The following is a 24,143-nucleotide window of genomic DNA, read 5'->3' as shown; positions in this document are numbered from 1 at the left end:
TAAAATTAAAAAGGATAAGTATAAAGATTTACTCAGTTTATCTCAAAAGCCCTATAAACATAAAGTTTTAGAAAATTTTGAAATGTATAATTTTAAACTCAATATTGCTTCTGACAAAAAAAGGGGATAAACTTAATGCTTTTCAATGTCCCAAAAACTAATTAGAAATTGAGCAGATGAAAAACATATTTTATGTCTCTGCAATTAGTTGTCTTATGTATGCACAAATATGCACACATCCGGATATTGATTTTGCCGTTGGATTATTAGGCAGGTATTAAATGTTGAAAAATCTTTCTGATCTTTTATTAAAATATTCTTTAATAACAATTCGAAAGTTTAATTTCAATTTTAAAAAAATTTTGAAAATTAATTAAACAATAAATACTATAGAGAAAAGAATTAGAAAATGCCTGTGGACCGACTATCTAACTTTTCAGAATTTTAATTTTACTATCCAACCTATCAATTTATTTGATTTAATTAATTTAAGGGCTCTTTGGGTACTTAAATAAATTTATAGTTATATAAATTATATAAAATATATTAATTACATCCATAAAAATAAAAAACACATTCCAAATTTGAAATTAAAAAAATCACTAATTAGCTCAAATCAAATAAATTACAAGATCGAATAGTAAAAATAAAAATTTTAAAGATTAGGTAGTCTAATCCAAAAGGGTGGTAGTCAAGATAAATTTTAGGGATAACTTCAAAAACCCCACTGTGGTTTCCAACTTTCTCACTTTAGTACCCTGTGGTTTAAAGTGTATCAATTTGCCCCCCTGTGGTTTCGTTTTTCTCTTTTTTTTATCAATTTTATTTTTTTTTCTCAAATCAGTTACAAAATTAAAATTAAAGGGTACTAAAGTAAATATTCGGTAAATCTAGATGGATATCTGATATTTTTTTTGCATATAATTTAACGAAATATTAAGAAAAAAGCTATAGAAAAAATAAAAACAAAACCACAGGGGGGCAAATTGATACACTTTAAATCACAGAGTACTAAAGTGAGAAAGTTGGAAACCACAGGGGGGGTTTTTGAAGTTTTTCCTAAATTTTATACACTTTTTTTTACCAAAAATATATAATAAGTTCACCACGAGATGGTGAACCAGGTCCACGCAACATTCTCGGTGGGCAGAAGATTTGACTTGGGGACATTATTTGGGAGCATTTTGGGTACGCCTAGTGCTCTTCTCTACACTAGCCATTGCTATTCTCAAAAAAAAAAAAGTGTGTTATATCACAGTTATTACATATAAAAATTTACAAAAAAAAACTTTAATTTATTCAATGTGATTTTTCATATTTTTAGTTTAGTGTTCTGTTGATTGAAGTGTCTTTTTTTTATTATTCTTTAATTTTATTTTTATCTTACTGCTAAAATTCTTTTAAATAAGATATTAAATTAATATTTTTTTATAATTAAGTCACAGAAGAACTGCAGAATACCAAAGTAAAATACTTCAATTCATAGAATACCAAACCAAAAATACGCTAGAACACCGGGCAAATTGAAGTTCTTCCAAAACTTTAGCCAAAAATGTAAAGAAACCTACAAAAACTTTAGCTTTTTTTATAAATAAATGTTTGAACTCTTAATTAAAAGCCCTTTTGATTAGGAGGTTTTTTAAAATTTTATCAAATAACAAAATAATATTTTTAATTAAAAATTATTAATTATATAATTATTGAGGTCATATGTATGGAATATAATTTATAAAGCTTTAAATTAATAAAATTATTATTTTTTGCAACCTAACATATATTAAAAAAAAAATTAAAGTTCATTTCAATCGATTCATAGTTCGTCATGCATAATTATTAAAGTTGAGAAATAAAAAATAACTTATTTATATTTTAAGGTCTTACTAAATTAATTATATGCACGATATCCCATCTATACAGTTATATAATAAATGACTTTAATTGAAGGGATAGAGAAATAATTGCGGAAATTAAAAATTCAGGTACTTAGTTGTAAAATTTCTAAAAGCACAGATATCAATTTATAAAGGCTTTTTTGCATAAAAAATTCACTTATTTTGGGCTTTTGTAAAATCGGGCAACCTTTTTCGTTTTTGCAAATTCGGTCCACTTTTTCAGCAAATTTGACCAAAATACCCTTATTACTTTTTCTCTTTCCTCTTTCTTTCTCCTCTTCGTTCTCTCGTTTTTTTTTTTTCCGCCGGAAAAAAAAAGCGAAGGCCAGGCGGAGCAATTTTTTCTTCTCTTTTTCTTCTTCTTCTTCTTCTTCCTCCTGCTGGAGCACCCTTTTTTTTTTTTTCCTCTTCTTCTTCTTCTTCTTCCTGTAAGAGCACGGGCGCGCCACGGCGACTTCCGGCCTCGCCAAGCGGCGTCCACCCGGCGGCGTTCTGAAGGGGGGGGGGGTTCGGCACCGCGACCTGCGAGCACCGCGGCAAGGGTGGGAGCGCGCGGGAGGCGGGCGCGAGGTGGAGCGGGGTGTCGCAGCTCGGGACGTCACGCGGTCGAGAAGCGGCGGTCACGCGCGTCGCCCGGCGCTCAGCTCGGGCGGCGTCGGCCGCCATCGCGATCTCCGACGGCTGCTTCTTCTTTTTCGTAATGGTGTAATGGTGCACGCGGGCGGTGCACGCAACGGCGGCGGGCGGGCACGTGGGCGCGTTGCGCTGCTTCTTCTTCGTCGTAATGGTGTAATGGTGTAATTACACCATTATGGTGTAATGGTTACACATTAATGGTGTAATATCACCATTAATGGTGTAATGTGCACCATTACACCATTAATGGTGAAATTACACCATTACACCAGTAATGGTGCACCATCACCATTAACGTGCACGCGGCCCGCCGGAGCGGAGCCACGGGTGGAGCTCCACCGGGCGCAGCCGGCCGAGGGCCTCCTCGAAGGGCGCCAGTAGCACGGCGTGGCGTCGGCTCGCGCGCGAAGGGGCAGCGAAGTCCTTGGCGCTCGCTCGAAGCGCCAGCGAAGTCCTTTATTTATTATTATTCGCGTAGAGAGAGAGAGAGAGAGAGAGAGAGGAGAGAGAGAGCCAAAAAAAAAAGAAAAAAAAAGCGATGTTAATACTCTCCCTCTCCGCCCACCGACGATTCCGACGATGTCGGCGCCGCCGCAACCAACGCCAGGTCCGTTTCCATCTTCTTTTTTATTTTTATTTTTGATTTTTTTCCCGTTTCTTGATCTCTTTCTCTTATCATCATCATCTTCTTGGGTGGTTTTTTTTTTTAATTTTTTTTTTAATTTTTAAGGTTTCTCTGAGAGGAGCGAGAGCCAAGGAGTCACGCCGCGAGGACTTCGCTGCTGGAGCAAGCGCCAAGGACTTCGCTGCCCGCTCCGCGCGCACGCCGGCGCCGACGCGCGCTGCTGGCGCGCTTCGAAGAGGCCCTCTGCGGCTGCGCCCGGCGGAGCTCCACCCGCGCTTCGTAATGGTGTAATGGTGCACATCACCATTAACGTGCACGCGGCCCGCGGAGCGAAGCAACGGGTGGAGCTCCGCGGGCCGCAGCCGGTCAAGGGCCTCCTCGAAGGGCGTTAGCAGCGCGGCGTGGCGTCGGCGCTGCCCGCGCAGACGGGCAGGCGAAGTCCTTGGCGCTCACTCGAAGCGTGCCAGCAAAGTCCTTTTATTATTATTATTCGCGCAGAGAGAGAGAGAGAGAGAGAGAAAGAGCCAAAAAAAAAAGAAAAAAAAGCGGTGTTAATACTCTCTCCTCCTCGCCATCGACAATTCCGACGATGTCGGCGCCGCTGCCGAAACAACGCCAGCTCCGTTTCCATCTTCTTTTTTATTTTTATTTTTGATTTTTTTCCCGTTTCTTGATCTCTTTCTCTTATCATCATCATCTTCTTGGGTGGTTTTTTTTTAAAATTTTTTTTAAAATTTTTAAGGTTTCTCTGAGGGGAGCGAGCGCCAAGGAGATCACACGCGAGGACTTTGCTGCTGGAGCGAGCGCCAGGGACTTCGCTGCCCGCTCCGCGCGGCAGCACCGGCGCCACGCCGTGCTGCTAGCGCGCTTCGAGGAGGCCCTCGGCCGGCTGCGCCCGGCGGAACTCCACCCGCAGCTCCGCTCCGCGGGCCGCATGCACCGTTAATGGTGTAATTACACCATTACACCATTAATGGTGTAATGGTGTAATTTCACCATTAATGGTGTAATAGTGCACCATTACACCATTACGACGAAGAAGAAGCAGCTATAGCGTGCCCGCGTGCCCGCTCGCCGCCGCTGCGTGCACAGGCCCGCGTGCACCATTAGACCATTACTAAAAAGAAGAAGCCGCCGTCGGAGATCGCGACGGCGGCTGACGTCGCCCGAGTGGAGCGCCGGGCGGCGCGCGTGACCGCCGCCCTAGACCGGCGCGACGTCCCCGGCCGCGACACCCCACTCCACCTCGCCGCCCGCCTCCCGCGCGCCCCCACCCTCGCCGCAGCGCTCGCGGTCGCCGGTGCCGACCCCTCCATGCAGAACGCCGCCGGGTGGACGCCGCTTGGCGAGGCTGGAAGTCGCCGTGGCGCCCCCTGTGCTCTTACACGAAGAAGAAGAAGAAGAAGAAGAAGAAGAAGAAGAAGAAGAGGGAAAAAAAAAAGGTGCTCCAGCATGAGGAAGAAGAAGAAAAAGAAAAAGAAAAGAAAAAATTGCTCCGCCTGGCCTTCGCTTTTTTTTTTCCGGCGGAAAAAAAAAGAACGAGAGAACGAAGAGGAGAGAGAAAAAGGAAAGAGAAAAAGTAATAAAGGTATTTTGGTCAGTTTGCTGAAAAAGCAGACAGCAAAAATGAAAAAGGTGGCCCGATTTTGCAAAAGCCCAAAATAAGTGGATTTTTTATGCGAAAAGGCCATTTATAAAATTGCTAAAGTTCAGGGGTCACCGTACATTTTTTTTCGCAAAATTTATTCTAAACTAATCACACTGTAATACACTGATATGGTAACCATACGGTGTCCATTATGTGTGGTATAGCATAGCATGAATAAAAATATAATTAGGTACAATATAGTAATTTTATAGTAAAATAAAGGGTTAATTGTATACAGGTCTTTACAAATATAGTGGATCTTAAATACATTCATCTCTAAAGTTCAACTTTCATAAGTTATTCCTGTAAAACTCCTAATATTTTCAGATATGTCCCTTTGATTTGTTATTGTTAGAGAACCGTTAGAAAACTATTTATATTTTCAATTTTGCCACTACAAATATGTGCCTTCAAAAATTATAATAGTATAATATAAAAAGAGTAAAAATGTCAAAAATTAACTAGTATAAAATATTTAACCTCTGGTTAATTAAACTTTTCTAACGAATTCTAACGGTAAAGACATATCGGAAAATATTAGGAGTTTTGTAAGAATAACTTATAAAAATGGAACCTTATTATAGGAATATTTTTGCAATTCACTATATTGCGGGGACCTGTATGCAATTAATTCTAAAATAATTTTTTTTTATTTTTTTAATATTTTATGTAATCTAAAAATATTTAATTAAATATTATATTTTTTAGGTACAGTACTGTGACCAGGCAGATTTTTTTTTGGCATTCCTCGCTCGCGGTTTCTCCGTACGGTGCAATTCGATTTCACGGACCCCGACCTAAGACCCAATCATGTTATGCCACGTTTCGACATCTGACGGTCCACGTGTCGCCTTGACCCTTCTGATCGCGATATCGCACGGTCGGATCGCGACGTCGCCCTGGCGCATGTAGTGGGCGCAGTCGGGTGACCGGCTGCAGCCGGCTGTGGCCGGTCACCCCTCCCCCGCGCTTCTCTTTGCGGTGGAAATTGTATGGAGAGATCCCCTCAACTATAATAAATTTTGATGCAGCCCCTCTACATTTTGCCATAGCCCCTCAACTTTCAACATTTTCCCTTTGTCTGAACTCTTTTATTTTAACTTTTAATTTTTATAAGTTAAATATTATTAGTCAAATAGATTGAATCTATTAATAAATTTATAAAATTTAATGTTTTGAAGTGTTTGTTATTGTAGGTTGTGTCCATAATGTCATGCTAATATGCTATGGGGGCGTTCAGATCGACTAATCTCTAAATTTAACGTAAGTTAAGTATAGTGGTATTTGAATTTTTCTTGAATATAATTTTTTTTGTTGTTTATTTTGATGTAACTAATATAGTCTGAAAGTTAAATTCAATCACTTTTTGTATTTATTTTAGTGTAATTCGATACTGCTGAAATTAACTTTTTGAATTTTATTGTATGTTTTAATATTTGTAAATGAATTTCGTTACCTCCTAAATATAGCGGTAAATTTATCCCTATAAAATCCAACCTATTAAATAATTAAATTCCTTATTGTTATTTGGAAGTAATTTTAATTCATTGTAAAAAAAAAAAAAAGTAACTCTCATCCCGTTTAAAGAAAGCAGAGTTTAAGTTTTAATATTTAATAAAAATAAATTTTTTTTTAGAGAAAGTTGAGTACGATGAAACTTGAATACCACCCCTACTGATAGTACGATAAAAAAATCTCTTTTTTCGATATTTGTAAATAATTATATCATAGACATACTGAGTTTGAAGGTGAAGGTGAAATGAACATTAGAATAATTTATTTATATTACTAGTATTTGGTTTGAGGATTGACATTCTGAGAAAATGGAATTCCCTCGAAATGATTCCATAATGGAGGTGAACATAAACTTTAATTCTAGAAAAAATTGAGAAACTTTTTTTACTATCAATTATTTACATTTAAATACCAATCTATTAAATTTAAATTATGGTTTCAAAATTTTAGATTTTAATTGATTAAGTTTACATTAAAATTTAATATAATTTTGATACTTTAAATTTAGTTTAAATTTAAAATTTTGAATTTGTATAATAAATTTTAATTCTAATTTTAATTTGAATGTTATTTCTGTTTCAATTTTTCTTAAGAACCAAACAAGTTAGAATTTTTTATCATTCCATTTTTTATTTCTGTCCATTCTTATTTCTATACCTATACCGATTGCGATTTTATTTCGAACCAAGTGTGCCCTAAAACATATAAAAAGTTTAATAAAAATATATTAAAAATTAATTAAATATATTAATTAAATATTTTATTTTGAGCCAAGCGCGCCCTAAAAAATATATTAAAAATTAATAAAATGACAAAATGTGCCCGTATATAAGATATTTTGCAATTTAGGATATGTTTGTTTCGGTGGAAGTGTGGTGAAAGTGAAGAGGGGGGAAATCGTTTTCGTTATAAACGATTACTTCCGTTATTTGATTCGCCGTAAAAATGTCACGGTCGAAACTCAAGTTAACCTAAAACGACGTAATTGATTTCGGTTCATCGTTGGCTGAAGTTAATTACGGTGGAAGGAGGTAAAGAAAAAATAATAAAATAATATAGTGAGTAAAGATAACTATATTTAAATATATATAGTTACGGTACTAATTATTCTTTTATTTAGTTGGCATATTTAAAATATAATAAAAATTAATTAATTAAGTTTTGATATTTTTTTATTTAGTTTGCATAATTAAAATATGATAGTAATTGATTAATTAAGTAATAATCATTTTTTTTTACTTTATAATTTTATTGTTATATGTTACTATAATTTATGTATAAAAAAATAATTTAATTATTTTAAATTAAATTATAATTATATAAAAATATAATTATATTATTTTTATTTATCAAATTATTTTATTATTTATGTACAAATTATAGTTTTATATAATATATTTTCTACCAAACAAATAATAGAACTAATGAAATTCACTTCCACAACCGCGAAACAAACAGCGAGAAAGAAATAATTTTCACTGAAGTTCACTTCAACCAAAAGTCTATTTCAATTTAAAATTTAGTTTCGGCGAAACACACGCGCCCTTACGCCAAGTATTATTTTGGGCCCGGGTCTCGCTATTTAAAATTCGCAATTAAATTAAATAATAATTTGAATTACTTTATAGGCAAATAAAATATATGCTCAGTGATAGTAGTTGATAGAAGCTATTATGAAGCCAATTAAAAAAGTTTGAGGGGTGAGTTTCAAATTTCCCATAGGTGAGGGGTGTACGTGCATTTTCACAGCTTAGCTTCTCTGTCCCCGGGATCTATTTAAAGCCAACCTCGTCGGACGGCGCCGCCCCGAGGAAAGGGGCCGCGGAAACCGACGCGAGAGATTTTCGGAGGTAGAGTCGAGGAGGTTTTTTTTTTTTTTTTTTTTAATTTTTGGGATTGTTTGGAGATTTTTCTATGGCGGTGTTTTGATCGAGAGGAGTCGGAAAGGATTTGATGTTTGTTCTTGCGAGTGAAATTTGGTGGTTTTTCGTTGTCTTTTTCCGATTTTGAGGCGACAATGTGCTATTTAGCCTTTTTCTTGGTAATTTTTTGGGGATTTTGGGAGTTTTCTATTGTGCTGTTGATCAGTGGAGTAGGAAAGGATTTTATATTCTTTGCGAGCGAAAATTGGTCTTTTTTCGAATCTCTTTTCGTTTTTTGGGGCGGCAATGCTTTAATCCCACCGCTTTTTGTTTAAATATTTTTGGTTATATTTGGGAATGGTCTCCTTGATCGAGTGGAGTAGGAATTTGTGAGCGAAAATCGGCCTTTTTTTTTAATCTCTATCTCATTTTTGAAGCGCGATGTTTTAAATTACTCTTTCTTTGCTTTCATTTTTTTGCGGGATTTTTGGGATTTTTCTATGGCGCTGCTGATCAAGTGGAGTGAAAGGATTTGATGTTCTTTCTGAGCCAAATTTAGTCCTTATTCATCTTTCTTTTTTTTTTTTTTTTTTTTTTTTTTTTTTTTTTTGGCGGGGGGCAATGCGTTAATTTTCTCCTTTTTTTTTTTCTTTAATTTTTGGAGTTTTTCGGGATTTTTCTGTTGGAGTAGGAAAGGATTTCATGTTTATCGCGACCGAAATCTGGTTCATTTGTGATCTCTTTCTCATTTTTTGAGCCGACAATGTGCTAATTTGCTTTATTTTTCTTTCATTTTTTGGGATTTTTTTGGGATTTTTCTATCACATGTTTGATCGAGTGGAGTAGGAAAGGATCTGATCCTTTTTTTCTCGCAAAAGTTGGTCCATTTTTCAATCCCTTTATCAGTGATTGAGGTGTGAGTGAGTTATGTTCGCATCTTTTCCTTTGATCTAGCAATTTTGGGAGTCTCACTCTGATCTCGTTTGCGTTTCTTCGTTCTAGTAATTGGGGCTAGTTATTGCTTCTCATCTCGTTCTTCATGGGATCTTAGAATGGGAGAACCGCGAAGTTAGGGTTTCTTCAGGTGTAAATGCGTAATGGAGCAAGAACGCAAATTAGGGATCTTATGGCTGATTTGTTACATCTGCATATGTTTTGCTACTGATCTACATTTCTGGTAGATATTTTTCAGGATTATCATACTTCTCTTCGATGCAATTGGCAGAGAAAAGATTCGGCCTTTTTGGGGAAGGCAAGCAAATTAGGGTTTCATCTTTTCTATATCTTCTAGCGAACAGATGGCCAGTTCGTTGATGCCGTGAAGCTCCATGTCGGTGGCTGCGCGGTCCGGTCTAGGCTCCGCTTCTGGGGACGTAAATGCTGGTGGGGCCCTCAACGGCGCGCCGAACTCCTCTGCTCCCGGCATCGGTGCTAGCTCGCTTGCCATGGATGTCAAGTCCTCGCTCTCTGCAGGACCACCCCACCCGCAGCTGAAGCAAGGTGCCTCAAGCGTCACGTCTCCTTCCGCGCCGGATGGCCGAATAAATGCTATAAAGAAACCAAGAATTGATGTCATGCAGGAGGATATACTGCACAAGCAGATGATCCAGCAGCTGCTTCAGGGGCAGGATCAGAGCCCACAGTTGCAGGCCTTAATCCAACAGCAGAGGCTACAGCTACATCAACAGCAGCAGAAACAGCAGATCTTGCAGTCCATTCCTCAGATTCAGCATGCTCAAATAATCCAGCAGCAGCAGAAACAGCAGCAGCTGATTGGCCTGGGGAAACGCCCCATCGATAGTGGGATATGCTCTCGCCGGATTATGCAGTACTTGTATCACCAGCGTCATCGGCCAGCAGTGAGTTGGCTGTTTTGTTGGGCAGCTAGTATTAGACCTTTGTGATATGTTGAAGAAGACTCAGATTTACTTTCTTCTCGTTGTAGGATAATTCGATATTTTATTGGAGGAAGTTTGTTGCCGAATATTTTGCGCCAAGAGCAAGGAAAAGGTGGTGCTTGTCACTATATGATGATATAAGCAACCATGCGTTGGGCGCTTTCCCTCAAACAGCTGTGGTAGTTTCTGTATTAGTTCTTTGATTGTGTTTTCTAGTGTCTAAATCTTGGGTTATTTGCTGTCCTAGTAAATCTTTACATGAAAAAAATGCTGAAAACTTTATATTAACATGCATGTACATATTTTGATGTTCACATATAATGCATGTATGTATTTCATCCTACGTGCCTGTAACATGCTTAGTGTCTAAAGGTTGTGGTTAAACTCTTTTTATTGAACTGCAGAGCCATATAGAAAGCTCGAACTTAAGTCATAGGAGCTAAAATGCATAATACCTTAGCATTTTGGCTAAGTAAGTCGTGGAGATTAAAGCTCAATAGGTAGTGATGGGTCTGAATAACCTTCTCACTTAAGGAAAAGTGGAGAGATAATTGCTCCTCTGTTTCTGTTTTTGTTTGTGCCATTATTTGTTGGCGATATGAAGGTGTTTGGGAGTTCTCTGAAAGGGGTGTAAGCCTTTGCGTCAAGCATAGTAATCTCTTAGCCTGTTACAAAGAAACTATAAACTTGATTTGTAAAAGTATGTGTCGAATTTTCAGGTTGCTCACCAAAAAGGAAAAAAATGCTAATAGCAGATTGCCATCGAGCTTGATAACAGTGGTCTATCTAGTCAATGCTAGAAAACTTGTATGCTTCACCTAAATTGAATAAATATACAAAACGTACAAGGTTCGATGATGGAGTACAGAGAATCGATTCTGGGTATTTGCTTTAGGGATGGCAAGTAAGCTACTGCATGGTAGTGCTATCTTAAAATCTAGATAGATCAACAATCAGAAATCATTGTCACATTAGGAAATGTCTAAACTAACAAAATGAGTACTAGTTCCAACGAAGGATGCAAGTTATATTCTACAAGTACATTCCAACTTTTTTTAGCTATTTAAATATTTTGCCTTTTGTGTTATTTTAGGTAAATATTTTTGTCTTGGGGCACTATGTTAAGTACATTATGTTTTTTTGTCATCTTTTAGGTCAATATTAGTTTGATTTTATGTGTTATTTTATTTACAATCTTTGTGTGAATTATGAGTGTTGAAGTTCACCAGGATTTACTTAACTGACCTATGCTAAGGTTTTAAAAGGACAGTAGGTCTCCTGTTAACGTGTATTAAACCTCGGGTAGTTGGCACTACAGGCTTGGTTATCATTGTTGATCATTATTGTTGTTTTTATTCATTTGTAGCATAATGTGGTGACTTATGTGCAATATATACATAATTAATATGAACATTTATAGGAAGTTAATCTTAAAATTATTACGTGGTTTTATGTAATAGTATCTAAATGCATAATTTCATTTGTTACAGGATGCTTGGCATTGTGACATCTGCAGCTCTAAATCAGGGAAGGGATTTGGTTAGTTGATCTGTCACTAATACTTTCCCTGTAGTACTTTCTTTAATTTATATGAAATCACCGATGCTGTTATCTTTGTTTTGCTTGAATTGCTTCACTTCATAAAAGTTTATTTATTTTACGTAAACTTGAATGTCATTTAATTTTGTTTTTCTCGTGACATTAATGTGCAGATTTTTGTTACACTTCCTTGCTTGTTGACGATACTTTACCTTCCAAGTGTAAATGTAATGAATTGGTAGATAACAAGCTGAATTTTTATGTTCAAGCCATCTTTGATGGGAATGCTTAAGAACGGCATTCTTACTTATGAAGTATTTATTTCAACTAAAATGCATTCAAAAGGGTCTCTATGCATATCGTTCAGTATTTATAGGAGCACATGCTTGGCACTATTGCTTCTGAGGAAAACATAATCATCACATCACAAATATTCATTATTGTACTTCGAGAATGAATTTTTTCTTTTCTTCATTAATTTTCCCAGACCTTTAGTGAACTCCTAGAGACACCGTTTACCCTTAGAAGACCTACCCCATACCCCTTTTGTACACATCCTTACCTTGACTTATTTTTACCCATTTTCCTGTAAAACTCCTTTTTCATTTTCAAAAAATACGCTTCAAAATGCAAATATTTTCATTTCTCCAGTACACCCGTATCCTTGTCTATCCCATTTTTCAATTATTCTCTTTTATTTTCTCTTTAGCTCATTCTTGGTCAGAAGTCACCCGCTTTTCTCAAAACCTACCAAAACCTATATTTTTCTCTCAAATACCACGAGATTGTTAGTTCTTGCTACTCTCTTGTTGGGAAGATAACTTGATTTCCCAGCTATGGAAGGCTGTCAGTCCGTTCTCATAATTAACTTGTAAGAATTTATTGTTAACAAACTCACTCCTATTAGTGGAGATATGCAAATGGGCCCTAAATGGAAACTGGGACTAAGATCAATGGACAGAGTCGTCATGAAGGAAGGGACAGTTTCTACTGGTTGTTGCACTAGATTTTTTCAAAAATACTGTATCAACTATCATACATAATGTGATGAATTAGAACTTTCCAATCTATTCTTTCCCTTATGAGATGTAGGAACAGTCAGAAGACATAATAAACTACCATTCTCAAAATTGTAAATAGCTTATATTACTAGCTGTTCTTAGATCTAATATGTACTTTTATACTATAAAAGCTAGAAAATGTTGATGGCATGCAATATTTGTGTTTCTTGTTGATTTCTGCAATGTTTGAAAGTGGGAGAGAGAGGGGGGGGGGTGGGGGCTGGAGTCTCTCTCCTATATACATTTGAAAGGTAGAAAAATGTTGATGACATGCAATATATGTGTGTCTTGTTGATTTCTGCAATGTTTGATAAGTGGGAGAACGAGGGTGAGGGCTGGAGTCTTGAGAGAGAGGGAGAGTAAAAATTATTTCCTTGGGTCACAAAATGAGAGAGAGAGTAAAGATTATTTCAATGGATCTCAGGATGAGGAAAAAATGTGCATCTTTTTGGGCTGCTTCTGAGAGAGAGAGAGAGAGAGAGAGTGAGAGAGAGAGAGAACTGTGATTAAAGATTATTTCAATGGATCTTAGGATAGGGAGAAAATGTGCATCGTTTTGGATTGCCTCAACATTATACCTTTGATTAAAGATTATTTTAGTGGACCTCATCTAGAGAGAGAACTGTGATTAAAGCAAGGATTTAAGTGTCGTGGCATGTGGTCATGCTAGCACGGTACGACACGGTGCGTGCTAGGCCGTGCCGATGAGTGCCGGTCACAAAAAATATACGTGTGCCGACACGTAATGGCATGAAATATTTATTTTCTTTGGCAACAAAATATGCCAATTATTTATTGTATATTTTTATCAAATTTTTTGAACTTTATTGAGAAAATTATTTACTAATTTCAAGAATAGAGGGTTTTGCATTGTGCTATTAATACGGGAGTTATATCGTGTCGATATCTTGCTGGTACGATATGGCACGGTAGATACGGCCCGTGCCGATGGGCACTTTAATCCTTAGATTAAAGATTATTTCAGCAGATCTCAACATCATACCTTTGATTAAAGATAATTTCCATGGATCTTAGGATGAGGAGAAAATGTCTATCCGTTTGAAATTCCTCAACATTATGCCTCAACTTGATGGTAGGACTTTTAGATGCATGACACTATACTTTCCTATTGGTGTAGAGATGTAAATGTTGGTGAAGATTGGGAGCAATAAGGATTTACATTCAAAGAGGAGAAGACGGATAAGCAATAAGGATTCACATTCTTCTATCAAAGTCTTTTATGGTCTTATGGTTTTTCAAGTTAGCTTTGGTTACCAGTTTTGTGCACTAATGCCTTTTATGGGCTTCATATGCCTTCAGTACTCTCTTGCTTTAAAGATCTGTTGAGTCTGATTGGATTTCCTTTTTATTTTTTATTTTTTGTTTTAGATTTAATCATAAATAATTTGTTGTCTTTTTACAGTTTTTTTACGCGCGACTCTTCTTTTACTTTCTCAACACTTCTGTTAATATAATTGTATTGTTATTTGTTTTTTTATGTGAAAGTTCAGCTTTATTTTTTTACATAAATTTTTAGTTGTGAAATTGACTTACTCTTTTCCAATTTCTTAAGTCGTGCTTATACAATTTTTTTTTCATCCTTTTTTGCTTTTCACTTTTTGACAGAGGCTACTTTTGAAATACTTCCTAGGCTTTGCCAAATCAAATTTGACCGTGGTGTTATTGATGAACACCTTTTCCTTGACATGCCCCACGAATGCCGGCTGTCAACTGGAATAATGATCTTGGAGTATGCAAAAGCTGTCCAAGAGAGTGTTTATGAACATTTGCGTGTTGTTCGTGAGGGACAACTCCGTATCGTATTCACACCAGAATTAAAGGTAATAACTTCACTTTATATTATTATTTTGCCAAATAGGTTTCTAATTTTACTTACTCAAGTTTGCAATCTGATTGTTGAACATCATTAGTATAATATATCTGATTGCCTTGAGCTCTTCAGATAATGTCTTGGGAATTCTGTGCACGACGTCATGAAGAATTTCTTCCACGCAGATTTGTTGCACCTCAGGTATCTTTTCAACTTATTGGAATGTATATGTCATGTGCATGCTGCCCCTGCTGAAAATGGCAAAAACAAAAAAGTGCACTAAAGTGATAACTTTTGTTTTCTTGTTTCTATGCACTATATACTAGTTGACCATTAACTCATGTGAAAATTTGTAATATATGAAACTGCTTTTTCACTAAAAACTAGAAAAATACATCGACTGTTTTGGCTACTATTGTATCAAAGCTACTAAAAAATCTTTGGTGCTTTGTTGTTCAGTTAAAGTGAGAATCTTTATGTGGTTCTTATTGGTCTGTGTATGTTTTTTGAATTTCAACTTTATCTAGATTCTAGACAATGGTTGATGCAGAACAGACTTGAATCTATATTGATTGGATTAAACCGATTTAGTTCATTGTTTTTTAAATTAGATTAGATTAGTTAAGAATATCTTTTCGTTAGTTAAATGAGGATTTTTAGCTATCCTCTTATTTGCTTTTATCTGTATTTATTTTTAATTTTATTTTTTTAATTAAGAAAATTTCTAAAAAAAGTATTTCAAAAACTTTCAAATTTTCAAAAAGATTTCAAAATCATAAATTATATTTTGGAGCCTCTAAAAACGTAGGACCCTATATTCTGTCCTACATCAGATTTGGTATTAGAGCTTAGACTATTCAACGGTACTATTTTGTCAAAAGTTTTGGGCTTGTGGACGAAAACAAGGTGAAAATTGAAAAAAAAAAGGTGAGAAAAAGTATTATAAAAAAGAGTGGAGTGAAAAAAAAAAGTTGAAAGAAAAGTGTGTGGAGAAAAAAATGGAGTGTGTAAAAGAAAAAAAAAGGGAAAAAATATTATGGATGCAAAAGAATATCTTAAAATTGTTTTTCGAAAGTATGGTAGAAGAAAAGGAATTCATATTGAGTCATTGAAAGAAACATGTGAGATGACAAGAGTCGAGTTTGATGAATGATTGTACAATTAGAGGTCATATTTTGAGAAAAAAAGAAATGATATTCGGATGAAAATACTAGATGATTTGAGATGGTGTATAGACAAAGGCAAATATCTCATCTTGATTTTAACAGAATATTTTTGGAGGAAGAAGAATGAAGGTTGAAAGATATTGAAGATGATGCTAAAATTGCCGAAGATGATTTTCGATGGATGGGTAAGGTCAGAGATGAGTATCGATTGATCCAACTAAAAGTTCATTTGGAGAACCTAATTGCTCAACAGAGTATGCCACCTTTAGCACAATTGGCAGTCAACAATTCTGATTCAGTTCTATCTACACTATTTGATTGCTAAGAAGTTCTAGATTTGATCGAGTTAGAATTTGAGCATCCGCAGATAAAACATGAAGTCAAAGTCGATCAGCATGTTGAAGAGATAAGATTGTCGATCGAGTTACCCTTATTGCCCTAGCAATATGAGTCCACTATACTAGAGATTCAGATTGCATCGACAGCTTCTTTCTTATTGGTATCAAACTGTACGAAATCTCATAAACTTATCAATTGTTCTTCCTACTTCAATACCAAACCGAAAACTTAGATGATACAAGTGGTTCGACATGTAGACATTGGGCTGCATCACTTTATTCTGCACCCTTGGTTGCTTCCTATCTCTTTACAAATCCAACTAATCTCGAGGACGAGATACTGCACAACGGAAGTGAATGATGCAGAACATGCTTGAACCTATGTTGATCGGATTAATCCGATTTAGTTCATCGTTTTTTAAATTAAATTAGATTAGTTGAAAATATCTTTTCACTAGTTAATTGAGGATTTTTAGCTATCCTCTTATTTGCTTTTATTTGTATTTATTTTTAATTTTCATTTTTTGTTAATATCTAGATAAAGTTGTTTTAGTTGGTTATTTAGGATAAGATTAAATTGTAAGTTGGTTTTGTATAGATAAGGTTAAGAATAGTATAAATAAGGCATAAGGCTTCTTTGTGGGGAATGAAGAATTTATGAATTTATAATAAAAACAAATGCTTTGGTGATGATATTTTTTTCCTTCGCGAATGCGTCGTGTCCTGGAGTGAGTCCAGTCCCAAAGTGAGTTCGGTTCAGGATAAGTCCTGATTATCTTTTCTATTTTTTTCTTTTTTTTTGAAATTTTCTATTTTCTTTAAATTTTATTTTTTTAATTACAAAAATTTCTAAAAAAAGTATTTCAAAAACTTTCAAATTTTCAAAAAACTTTCAAAATCATAAATTAATTTTTGGAGCCCTCTAAAAACATAGGACCCTATATTCTGTCCTACATCAATGGTGCACTATAGCAGAACAACTTGTGCTTTTTGTATATATCTTGTATTTGTACTTGTTTATTTAATTGTTTCCTAGACTGTTAATATCTAAGGTTGCTGCTTACGGCAAGTATTGTCTTAATCCAATTAAGGTTGCTTCTCTTTTTGGTATGTAGAGGTCTGTCTTGACTCGTGTTCCCTGAAATTAATATCAGCTTTCAAACCCTTATCCGAGGAGCTTCTTTTTTGCTGTTTGTCCTATCCTCTACGTGAGCGAGAATCCTCTAGGCTCTATATTCTCCTCTATTATCACATAGATAGTGTGAATTATACTAATTTGAAACCTAAGATAGAGCTCATGTATATATTAACGTTCCAGTGATGTATTTGTTTTTTCTTCTATGCTTTCGTTTGAGAACGTCATTTACTCTGAAAGATTAGTTTCCCGGTGTTCACTTCAAATCATTAATTTTAACATTATTTACATTGATTTATTATAACTTTTTGTTAATTCTCCCATTTTGGGCACATCTGACTGCTCATTAGGGTACAAAAGTGGCTAGTCTAGTAATAACTACTCAAAGTTGGTCTTTCACAAAATGTTGACTAGTTTTATATCAGATATGCATGTTATTTTTCATAGATAGAAATTATGAATTATTTGGTTGAGGCCAACAAGACAACATTAGACAGACTATTGAAGTCCTTTTGATTGGAGTTTCAGTATGAAATCTATTAAGGGATATAAATGGCCAGAGTTCATTTTTGTATGGGCTATATACCTTGCAGAGAATATTTAGTTGTATGTATGTGCTCTCTTAGTGGTTTTATAAAATGTGAATGCGCTAGCGCTGAAGTAAGGCTTTCCTATTTTCAGGTAAACCAGTTATTACAAGTTGCGCAGAAATGCCAAGCTGGGGCAACTGAAAGTGGATCAGCTGGAGGCTCAAATCAAGATTTGCAATCAAGCTGCAACATGTGAGTTGATGTTGATGCTCAATGTTATTGTTGATTTAATTTTTTCTTTGGTTTGACTAGACGGTTCTAACTGAATAGCAACTCCATTTATTTGATATCAGTTGTTATTTACATAATTTTGTTGTACTTGTTTGTAGGTGTTATCAGCATTTACTGATATGATTAGAAGACAAAAGTTGGATCACTGAAATCTAAACCTTTGGAGATTTGCCTTAAGCAATAAGACTTGAACTACACATGCTTGGCCAAAATCAAGCTGTAAACCAATGCATCAAATGTTGGCTTTTTTTTTTTTCCCTTGTCTCTTCACATGCCAGCTTCTTGATTTCAGATTCTTTCACAACTTTTTTTGATCAAATGATTGCTCGTAAAAATAACCAGCCTAAGTTGAATAGTTGATAGACAAATTTTGGCTCCACTATATTTTATTTAAGTGTAAAATATACTAAGACCTCCTGAACTTTAGCACTTCTACAAACAGACGCTTGAACTTTAATTTTGGTAATTAGACCTCCTAAACTTTATCAAATGGTTTAATAGGCCTCTTTCCTCGAGCAGAGTTGCTGATTGAGTAGCTGTTTTGAACGCATGTCTTACACATAATTTTGTATTCCTTCAAAACGAAAAACATTTTTTCCCCCCCTTAGTTATTATAATTTGGCATCAGGATTGAAAAACAGAGTAAATCTATTCTCAATTTGTTTCATTTTTAATGTGTTAAAATAAAAGAAATATTTTTTGTGTTTTAAAGTTTTACAGGATCATATGGAAGATAAGCAACCAAAATGCCTGTGCAATTGGTAACTTCGATTGAGAGAAGGGGTCTATTAAACTATTTGATGAAGTTTAGGGGCTTTAATTAACCAAATTAAAAGTTCAGGCACTTGTTTAGAAAAGTACTGAAGTTTAGGGCGTTTTGTACATTTTTCCCATTATTTTATTATTTATTATTATTACTATTTTGAAAACCAACCCTACAGATTGGGGTTTTGGCAGATTCCTACCTGTCCTTTCAAAGAGATTACGAGATACGGATTGAAAGTCTACTAACCATATATCATCCTAAACACTTGAAACCATGTAATGATTATGTAAGTTCTTGCACCTCTTGAAATCATATAGCAATTTGGCCTGAAGTGCATTACCATAGACAAATTCATGTCACAATTCATAGCGGATCAAGCAATATATGCATCCCAGTTTTTGATGATTCCTTAGTAGTTTGTTCTACTAAAAAAGTAAAAAGCTCATATACTGTAGATTTCTTAGTGTGCCTATCAAATCGGTACAGCAGGTTGACTTATAGTTGTGTGTCTTTTTGTGTAAGTTGACCAAATACAACTCATGATGTGTGGGCTGGATGAAAATTCTAGATCTTTGCGAGGTGGCATTTTTGGCTTTTTGTGTAGACTTGGTGATTACAAATTTATGCTGTAGCTTTTTATAAAGAAAGGAAAATAGATTTTGATGATCGAAGCTACAGTCATTGTGAACCAATATAATGGTGTAAACGTCCATGGTGATCTCAGCGTTGCCTTTGTTTTATGTATGTGGGTCGCAACAAGTGTTTAAGAGTGAAGTGTCATACTTTTGTGAGAGCCTAGATAGTCCTATATATAAGATATAATAGGGCTAAAAACTCTTAACCCGGCTTAAGCATTTTGGGTGGTGACTAGGCCCAAGAGATTAAGAGAGTTAAGCGTGCTAGGACGGGAGTGGTCCTAGGATGGGTGACCCCTGGGAAGTTGGAGTATCATAGTTGTTATTAGAGCCAATTACCAGCCGGAAGTGTGAGATGAGTCTAGGCTGAGTCAGGGTTATACAGCAGGGAGAGCAAGGCTCTCATGCTGTTGATTGTTGTGGGTAGAGCGTAGCTCCCCTACAAAGTCAGTTTAGGCTAACGAGACAAGTCTTATATTGCCTGTACTTGTGAGTCTGAGCTTGACGAGGACGTCAGGGTTTAAAGGGAGGAGAATGTAAGAGCTTAGATAGTCCTATATATAAGATATAATAGGACTAAAAACTTTTAACACGGCTTAAAGCATTTTGGGTGGTGACTAGGCTCAAGAGGTTAAGAGAGTTAAGCGTACTGGATGGAAGTAGTCCTAAGATGGGTGACCCCTGGGAAGTTGGGGCGTCACATACTTTTCATTCTCATCCGCTAAAATATGTTAGAGGATTGGCTTAAAAATTTCGAAGTATTTCCTTTTGTCAATTATTCTGCAAATTCTAACTTCTGATGCTTTGCTTTCTTACAGGAATTCCTTCATAGCCCATTTTTATTTTTAGCACTTAATGTTGCTTTTCTTTGACTTTTCCCTTTTTCTTGTGATAGGTTTGTGACGTCAGGTCGTCAGCTAGCAAAAAATCTGGAGCTACAGTCATTGAATGACCTAGGGTTTTCTAAACGATATGTGCGGTGTTTACAGGTAATTGCAGTGAGCTTCTGGCACCTTTGTTATTTAAATCTTTTAGCTTCTTTTATGCGTTATCAGTATCAAGTAAAAACTTCTGTACATGGGCAGATATCTGAGGTTGTCAATAGCATGAAAGAGTTGATGAATTTTAGCCGCGAGCACAAGATTGGACCCATAGGTATGATGATTCGACTAAGTTCTATGACTATAGGGACATATTTTACTTACATTTAGCGTCTTTACTGCTGGTTACATAATCCTGCGGTGAAAGTTCGTTAGAAATCTTTGCCATGCGGAATGTCAGTATGTAAACCTGCATAATAGCCTTGTGGGATTGATACACTAAGCCGTGTGAACCCTGTGGGGTTGATACATGTATAAGAACCTCGTGCGCTTGCTACCATTATTTGCTTGTTCTTTTTTTGATTCGCTTAAACAGAAAGTTTTTGGTTGTGACTGTTCCATCATATATATATATATATATATATATATATATATATATATATATATCAACTAATTCTGCTTTCATTTTGCAGAGAGCTTGAAGAACTATCCTGGCCAAGTTGCTGCTAAGATTCAGAACCAAAAGGCGCAGGAAATAGGGCAGCAGTCAGCAACTCCTAATAGCCTTCTGACAGATCAGACCACTCTTAACAAAATTACGGGCATCCACCCAAATATCAGCACTCACATGAACAATAACGTTGCAGGTAACCAAGTCCGCAATAACCCCCCACAAAGTGCTGCTTCATTAAGCAATTACCAAAGCCTGCTAAAGAATTTGAGCCCAAAGCAGAGTGCTCTTCAACAGGAAGCATTAATAAGTGCTTCTAATGGTCAGGCAAAGCCTGTGCAATTCCACAGCATGGTATCATCCGTTGTAGCAAACGGCTTATCAGGGGTGAACGAAAATTCGCAGCAACATGTAATTCAGCAGCTTCTGCAAGAAGTGATTAATAATAGCAGGACGCCACAGCAACAGTCTCCTACTGCTCCGATTGTTAATGGTAGTGTGGCCGGTGGGGACGTAATACGAAATAATATTAGCAGTTCCGGAGGCCCCTCAGGGATGAATATTGGGTCAGTAAGAAATTCATCGCCATTGGGAAATATTTCCAATGTCATGAGCCACAATATGAACGCATCAATTTTGGGAAATATTTCTAGCGTCATGAGCAACAATATGAACGCGTCCCACGTAGGAAATGTTCCTACCAACGTGAGCAACAATGCCATGGGCAGGAGTAACAGCTTCAAATCTGTCGATAGCAATCCAACTGTTGTCGGCGAAAGCAGCATCAGCTCAAGAGCCGACTTGGATTTGCCCGAGCTTGATCAAATCGCTCGAGAATTTGCTGAAAATGGGTTGTTCAATGGGGAGCCATGTGATATGGGATACGATTGGAAAATGTGAAAATATTAAATATGGCGAGTTCAATGTATGATTAGAGATATTGTATAGCAACCTTAATATAGTGGCTTGATTTTGTACTACGTGGCTACCTGGCGTTTCTTAAATTTTATCTCTTGGCAGTTTTGAACTTTGCCGCCTTTACATGGTTTCGTTATTGCTGAACTGTGCAGTGTTCGTAATGGTATTTCTAGCTTTCTCGGAAGCCTCTTATGTATTTCTGGTGTTGCGCAGTTGACGAAATCATTGCTGCTAAGATCTTCCAGGTTTGTTTTGCTTCTCACATGTTATTTCATTGCGTTCTGGGAACATAGGATGGTTTATCCCCGGATGGTTGGATTGTGGAGTTTAGCTTAGACATCTGTTATTAGCTTAAAACTTGTGTACTCCGCGAGAGAGTATAGCGTCTGTCGGACGTGAACTCGTATTTTGATGATGTTAGTAAACGTGATTCAAGCTAATCAAAATTGTGAATGCTTTTCTACTTTTTCTGGTAGAGTTGTTCTCGAATGTATCTTACGTTTGCCTTGTTTTCTGTCAAATTCTTGGAGCACTTGTGTACTCATCAGATAATGAATTCTTGGAATATTTGTACTTGATCGGTGATCGCGTATTCACAAAGTGAACAAGCTGTTCAAGGAATTTGAACTTTTTTATTTAGGTGATTTTGATACCCTATTATATCCCTGTTTCCTACGGGCCTAGGAAAGTTATACTGTTAGAAAGATACGAGTTTGCATCAAATCTCTCTAGTTCTACAAATAGTAGTTTAATGCTGAAAATTTTGACAAAATAATACTCAACTAGTGCATTATCCGCGCTTCACGGCGCGTTAAGTACTATTGTATAACAATACTTTTGCTTGTTAGCTAAACAATCATTTTTATTATATTAGAAAAAATAACAAGCAAAGAAAAGACTTTTTAGATAGGCATATTTTTAATTAAACTTTCACAAAATTCGTGTAGCTAAGATTATAGATGTAAGGTAATGGACGTGTAGCTAAGATTATAGATGTAAAAATTGGTCTATTATCGGAGGGTACGATAACCGAACTTTAATCTTCATCTTCACTCGGCTGATTAAGTTCCCTACCACAAGAAAATGGAATATAAATTTTAGGGTTCTAAATGATTCGACGAATTGGCTTTGGTTGCGGTATCTAAAAATATTCTTGAGGTCTATGAATTTTACTCAAAATTAAATACTATTGTCAATATTGTTGGATCTTCTACCGAGCGAAATAATGGACTAAAAATGTTTCATAGTTTTGAAATTGCTGAAATGATTGAAATCAATGAGTTTGAGACATGAACCGGACTCAATCAAGTCGGCACTTCGAAAAAGGCTGGTGATACTCGTTGAAATTCATACTTCAGATCTATTACAAGTTTGCTAAAAATGTTTAAAACAACAGGCACTGTTTTAGAGAATACTATTAATGAAGCATCCAATGCATTTCAATGCGATGAAGCGCATTTAGCTTATAAGACAATGTTATCTTTTGAATTTACGTATATTTTGCATCTCATTAAAGAAATAACGGAGATCACCTACATTCTTTGTCAACATTTGCAATGTAAATTTCAAGATATTCTTAATGCTTTGCATTTTGCGACATCAACAAAATCACTTATTTAAAAGTTTAGAGATGAAGGATGAGGTTCTCTTTTTGACAAAAGTTATTTTGTGTGAACTATGACGTAGAAATTCCAATTATGTCTGCTCCTTATGTGAAGAGATTGTGCTTGCCTTCAACGAGACCTCATTATACTTGAACATCACTATCAAGCTTATATTTTTAATAATGCAATAGATTGTCAATTGCAAGAATTGTATATAAGATTTAGTGACAATATGATAGAATTACTTACTCTAAGTTTGTGCTTTGGATTCTAAAGATGGCTGTAAATCTTTTAACATTGATGATATTTGTAATCTTGCAAAAAAATATTATTCTTAAGATTTTACCAAGTTAGGGAAAAAAGGATAGAGAATAAAGTTTCGTCATTATGAATTTGAAATTTTGCAACATTCTGATTTGCAAAATTTGACAAATATTTGTGAGTTATTCAATAGTTGGTGGCAACAAGAAAGTCAAAAATATATCCCCTTTTTTATTGATTAGTTAAATTTATACTAATTCTTCCGGTTTCAATTGCAACCATCGAACATGTATTTTTCACTATGAACACTATCAAAATCGATCTTCGGAATAAGATGGATGTGACTTTCTTACTAATTCTTTGATCATATATATTAAAAGAGAAATTGCTGAGAAGTTTACTATTGATTCAATCAATGATGGATTCCATAACTTAAACTATTCTAACTTTTGGATGGTAAGCAATAGTTTTTAAAATTTCTTTTGTATTTTTGTACATAAA

General features: G+C 35.8%; 1 protein-coding gene across 4 annotated transcripts; it reads left to right on the top strand.

Moving 5' to 3' along the window:
- Positions 7,999-22,240, top strand: LOC109727186 (probable transcriptional regulator SLK3). 4 transcript variants are annotated; one of them, XM_020257150.1, is made up of 10 exons: positions 7,999-8,166; positions 9,404-10,037; positions 10,124-10,255; positions 11,567-11,615; positions 14,303-14,517; positions 14,640-14,708; positions 17,828-17,928; positions 20,264-20,357; positions 20,454-20,523; positions 20,882-22,240. In XM_020257150.1, exons 2-10 carry the CDS (start codon positions 9,507-9,509, stop codon positions 21,757-21,759), a joined length of 2,139 nt encoding a protein of 712 aa, XP_020112739.1. In that variant the 5' UTR covers positions 7,999-8,166; positions 9,404-9,506; the 3' UTR covers positions 21,760-22,240. The 4 variants fall into 4 exon arrangements, with proteins under 4 accessions (XP_020112739.1, XP_020112736.1, XP_020112737.1 ...); XM_020257147.1 differs by having other exon boundaries at positions 9,371-10,037; XM_020257148.1 differs by having other exon boundaries at positions 9,360-10,037.

This window comes from Ananas comosus, linkage group 22, assembly GCF_001540865.1.
Source record: "Ananas comosus cultivar F153 linkage group 22, ASM154086v1, whole genome shotgun sequence".
In the NCBI taxonomy this organism is placed as follows: Eukaryota; Viridiplantae; Streptophyta; class Magnoliopsida; order Poales; family Bromeliaceae; genus Ananas; species Ananas comosus.
This window is presented reverse-complemented; position numbering and strand designations above follow the sequence as displayed.

Bases quoted from the DNA above. Each gene is read 5' to 3' on its own strand.
- LOC109727186 (XM_020257150.1), top strand. From the start codon at position 9,507: ATGTCGGTGGCTGCGCGGTCCGGTCTAGGCTCCGCTTCTGGGGACGTA. The intron at 11,616-14,302 runs GTTAGTTGATCT...ACTTTTTGACAG, and splicing joins TAAATCAGGGAAGGGATTTG to AGGCTACTTTTGAAATACTT. The intron at 20,524-20,881 runs GTATGATGATTC...TTCATTTTGCAG, and splicing joins GCACAAGATTGGACCCATAG to AGAGCTTGAAGAACTATCCT.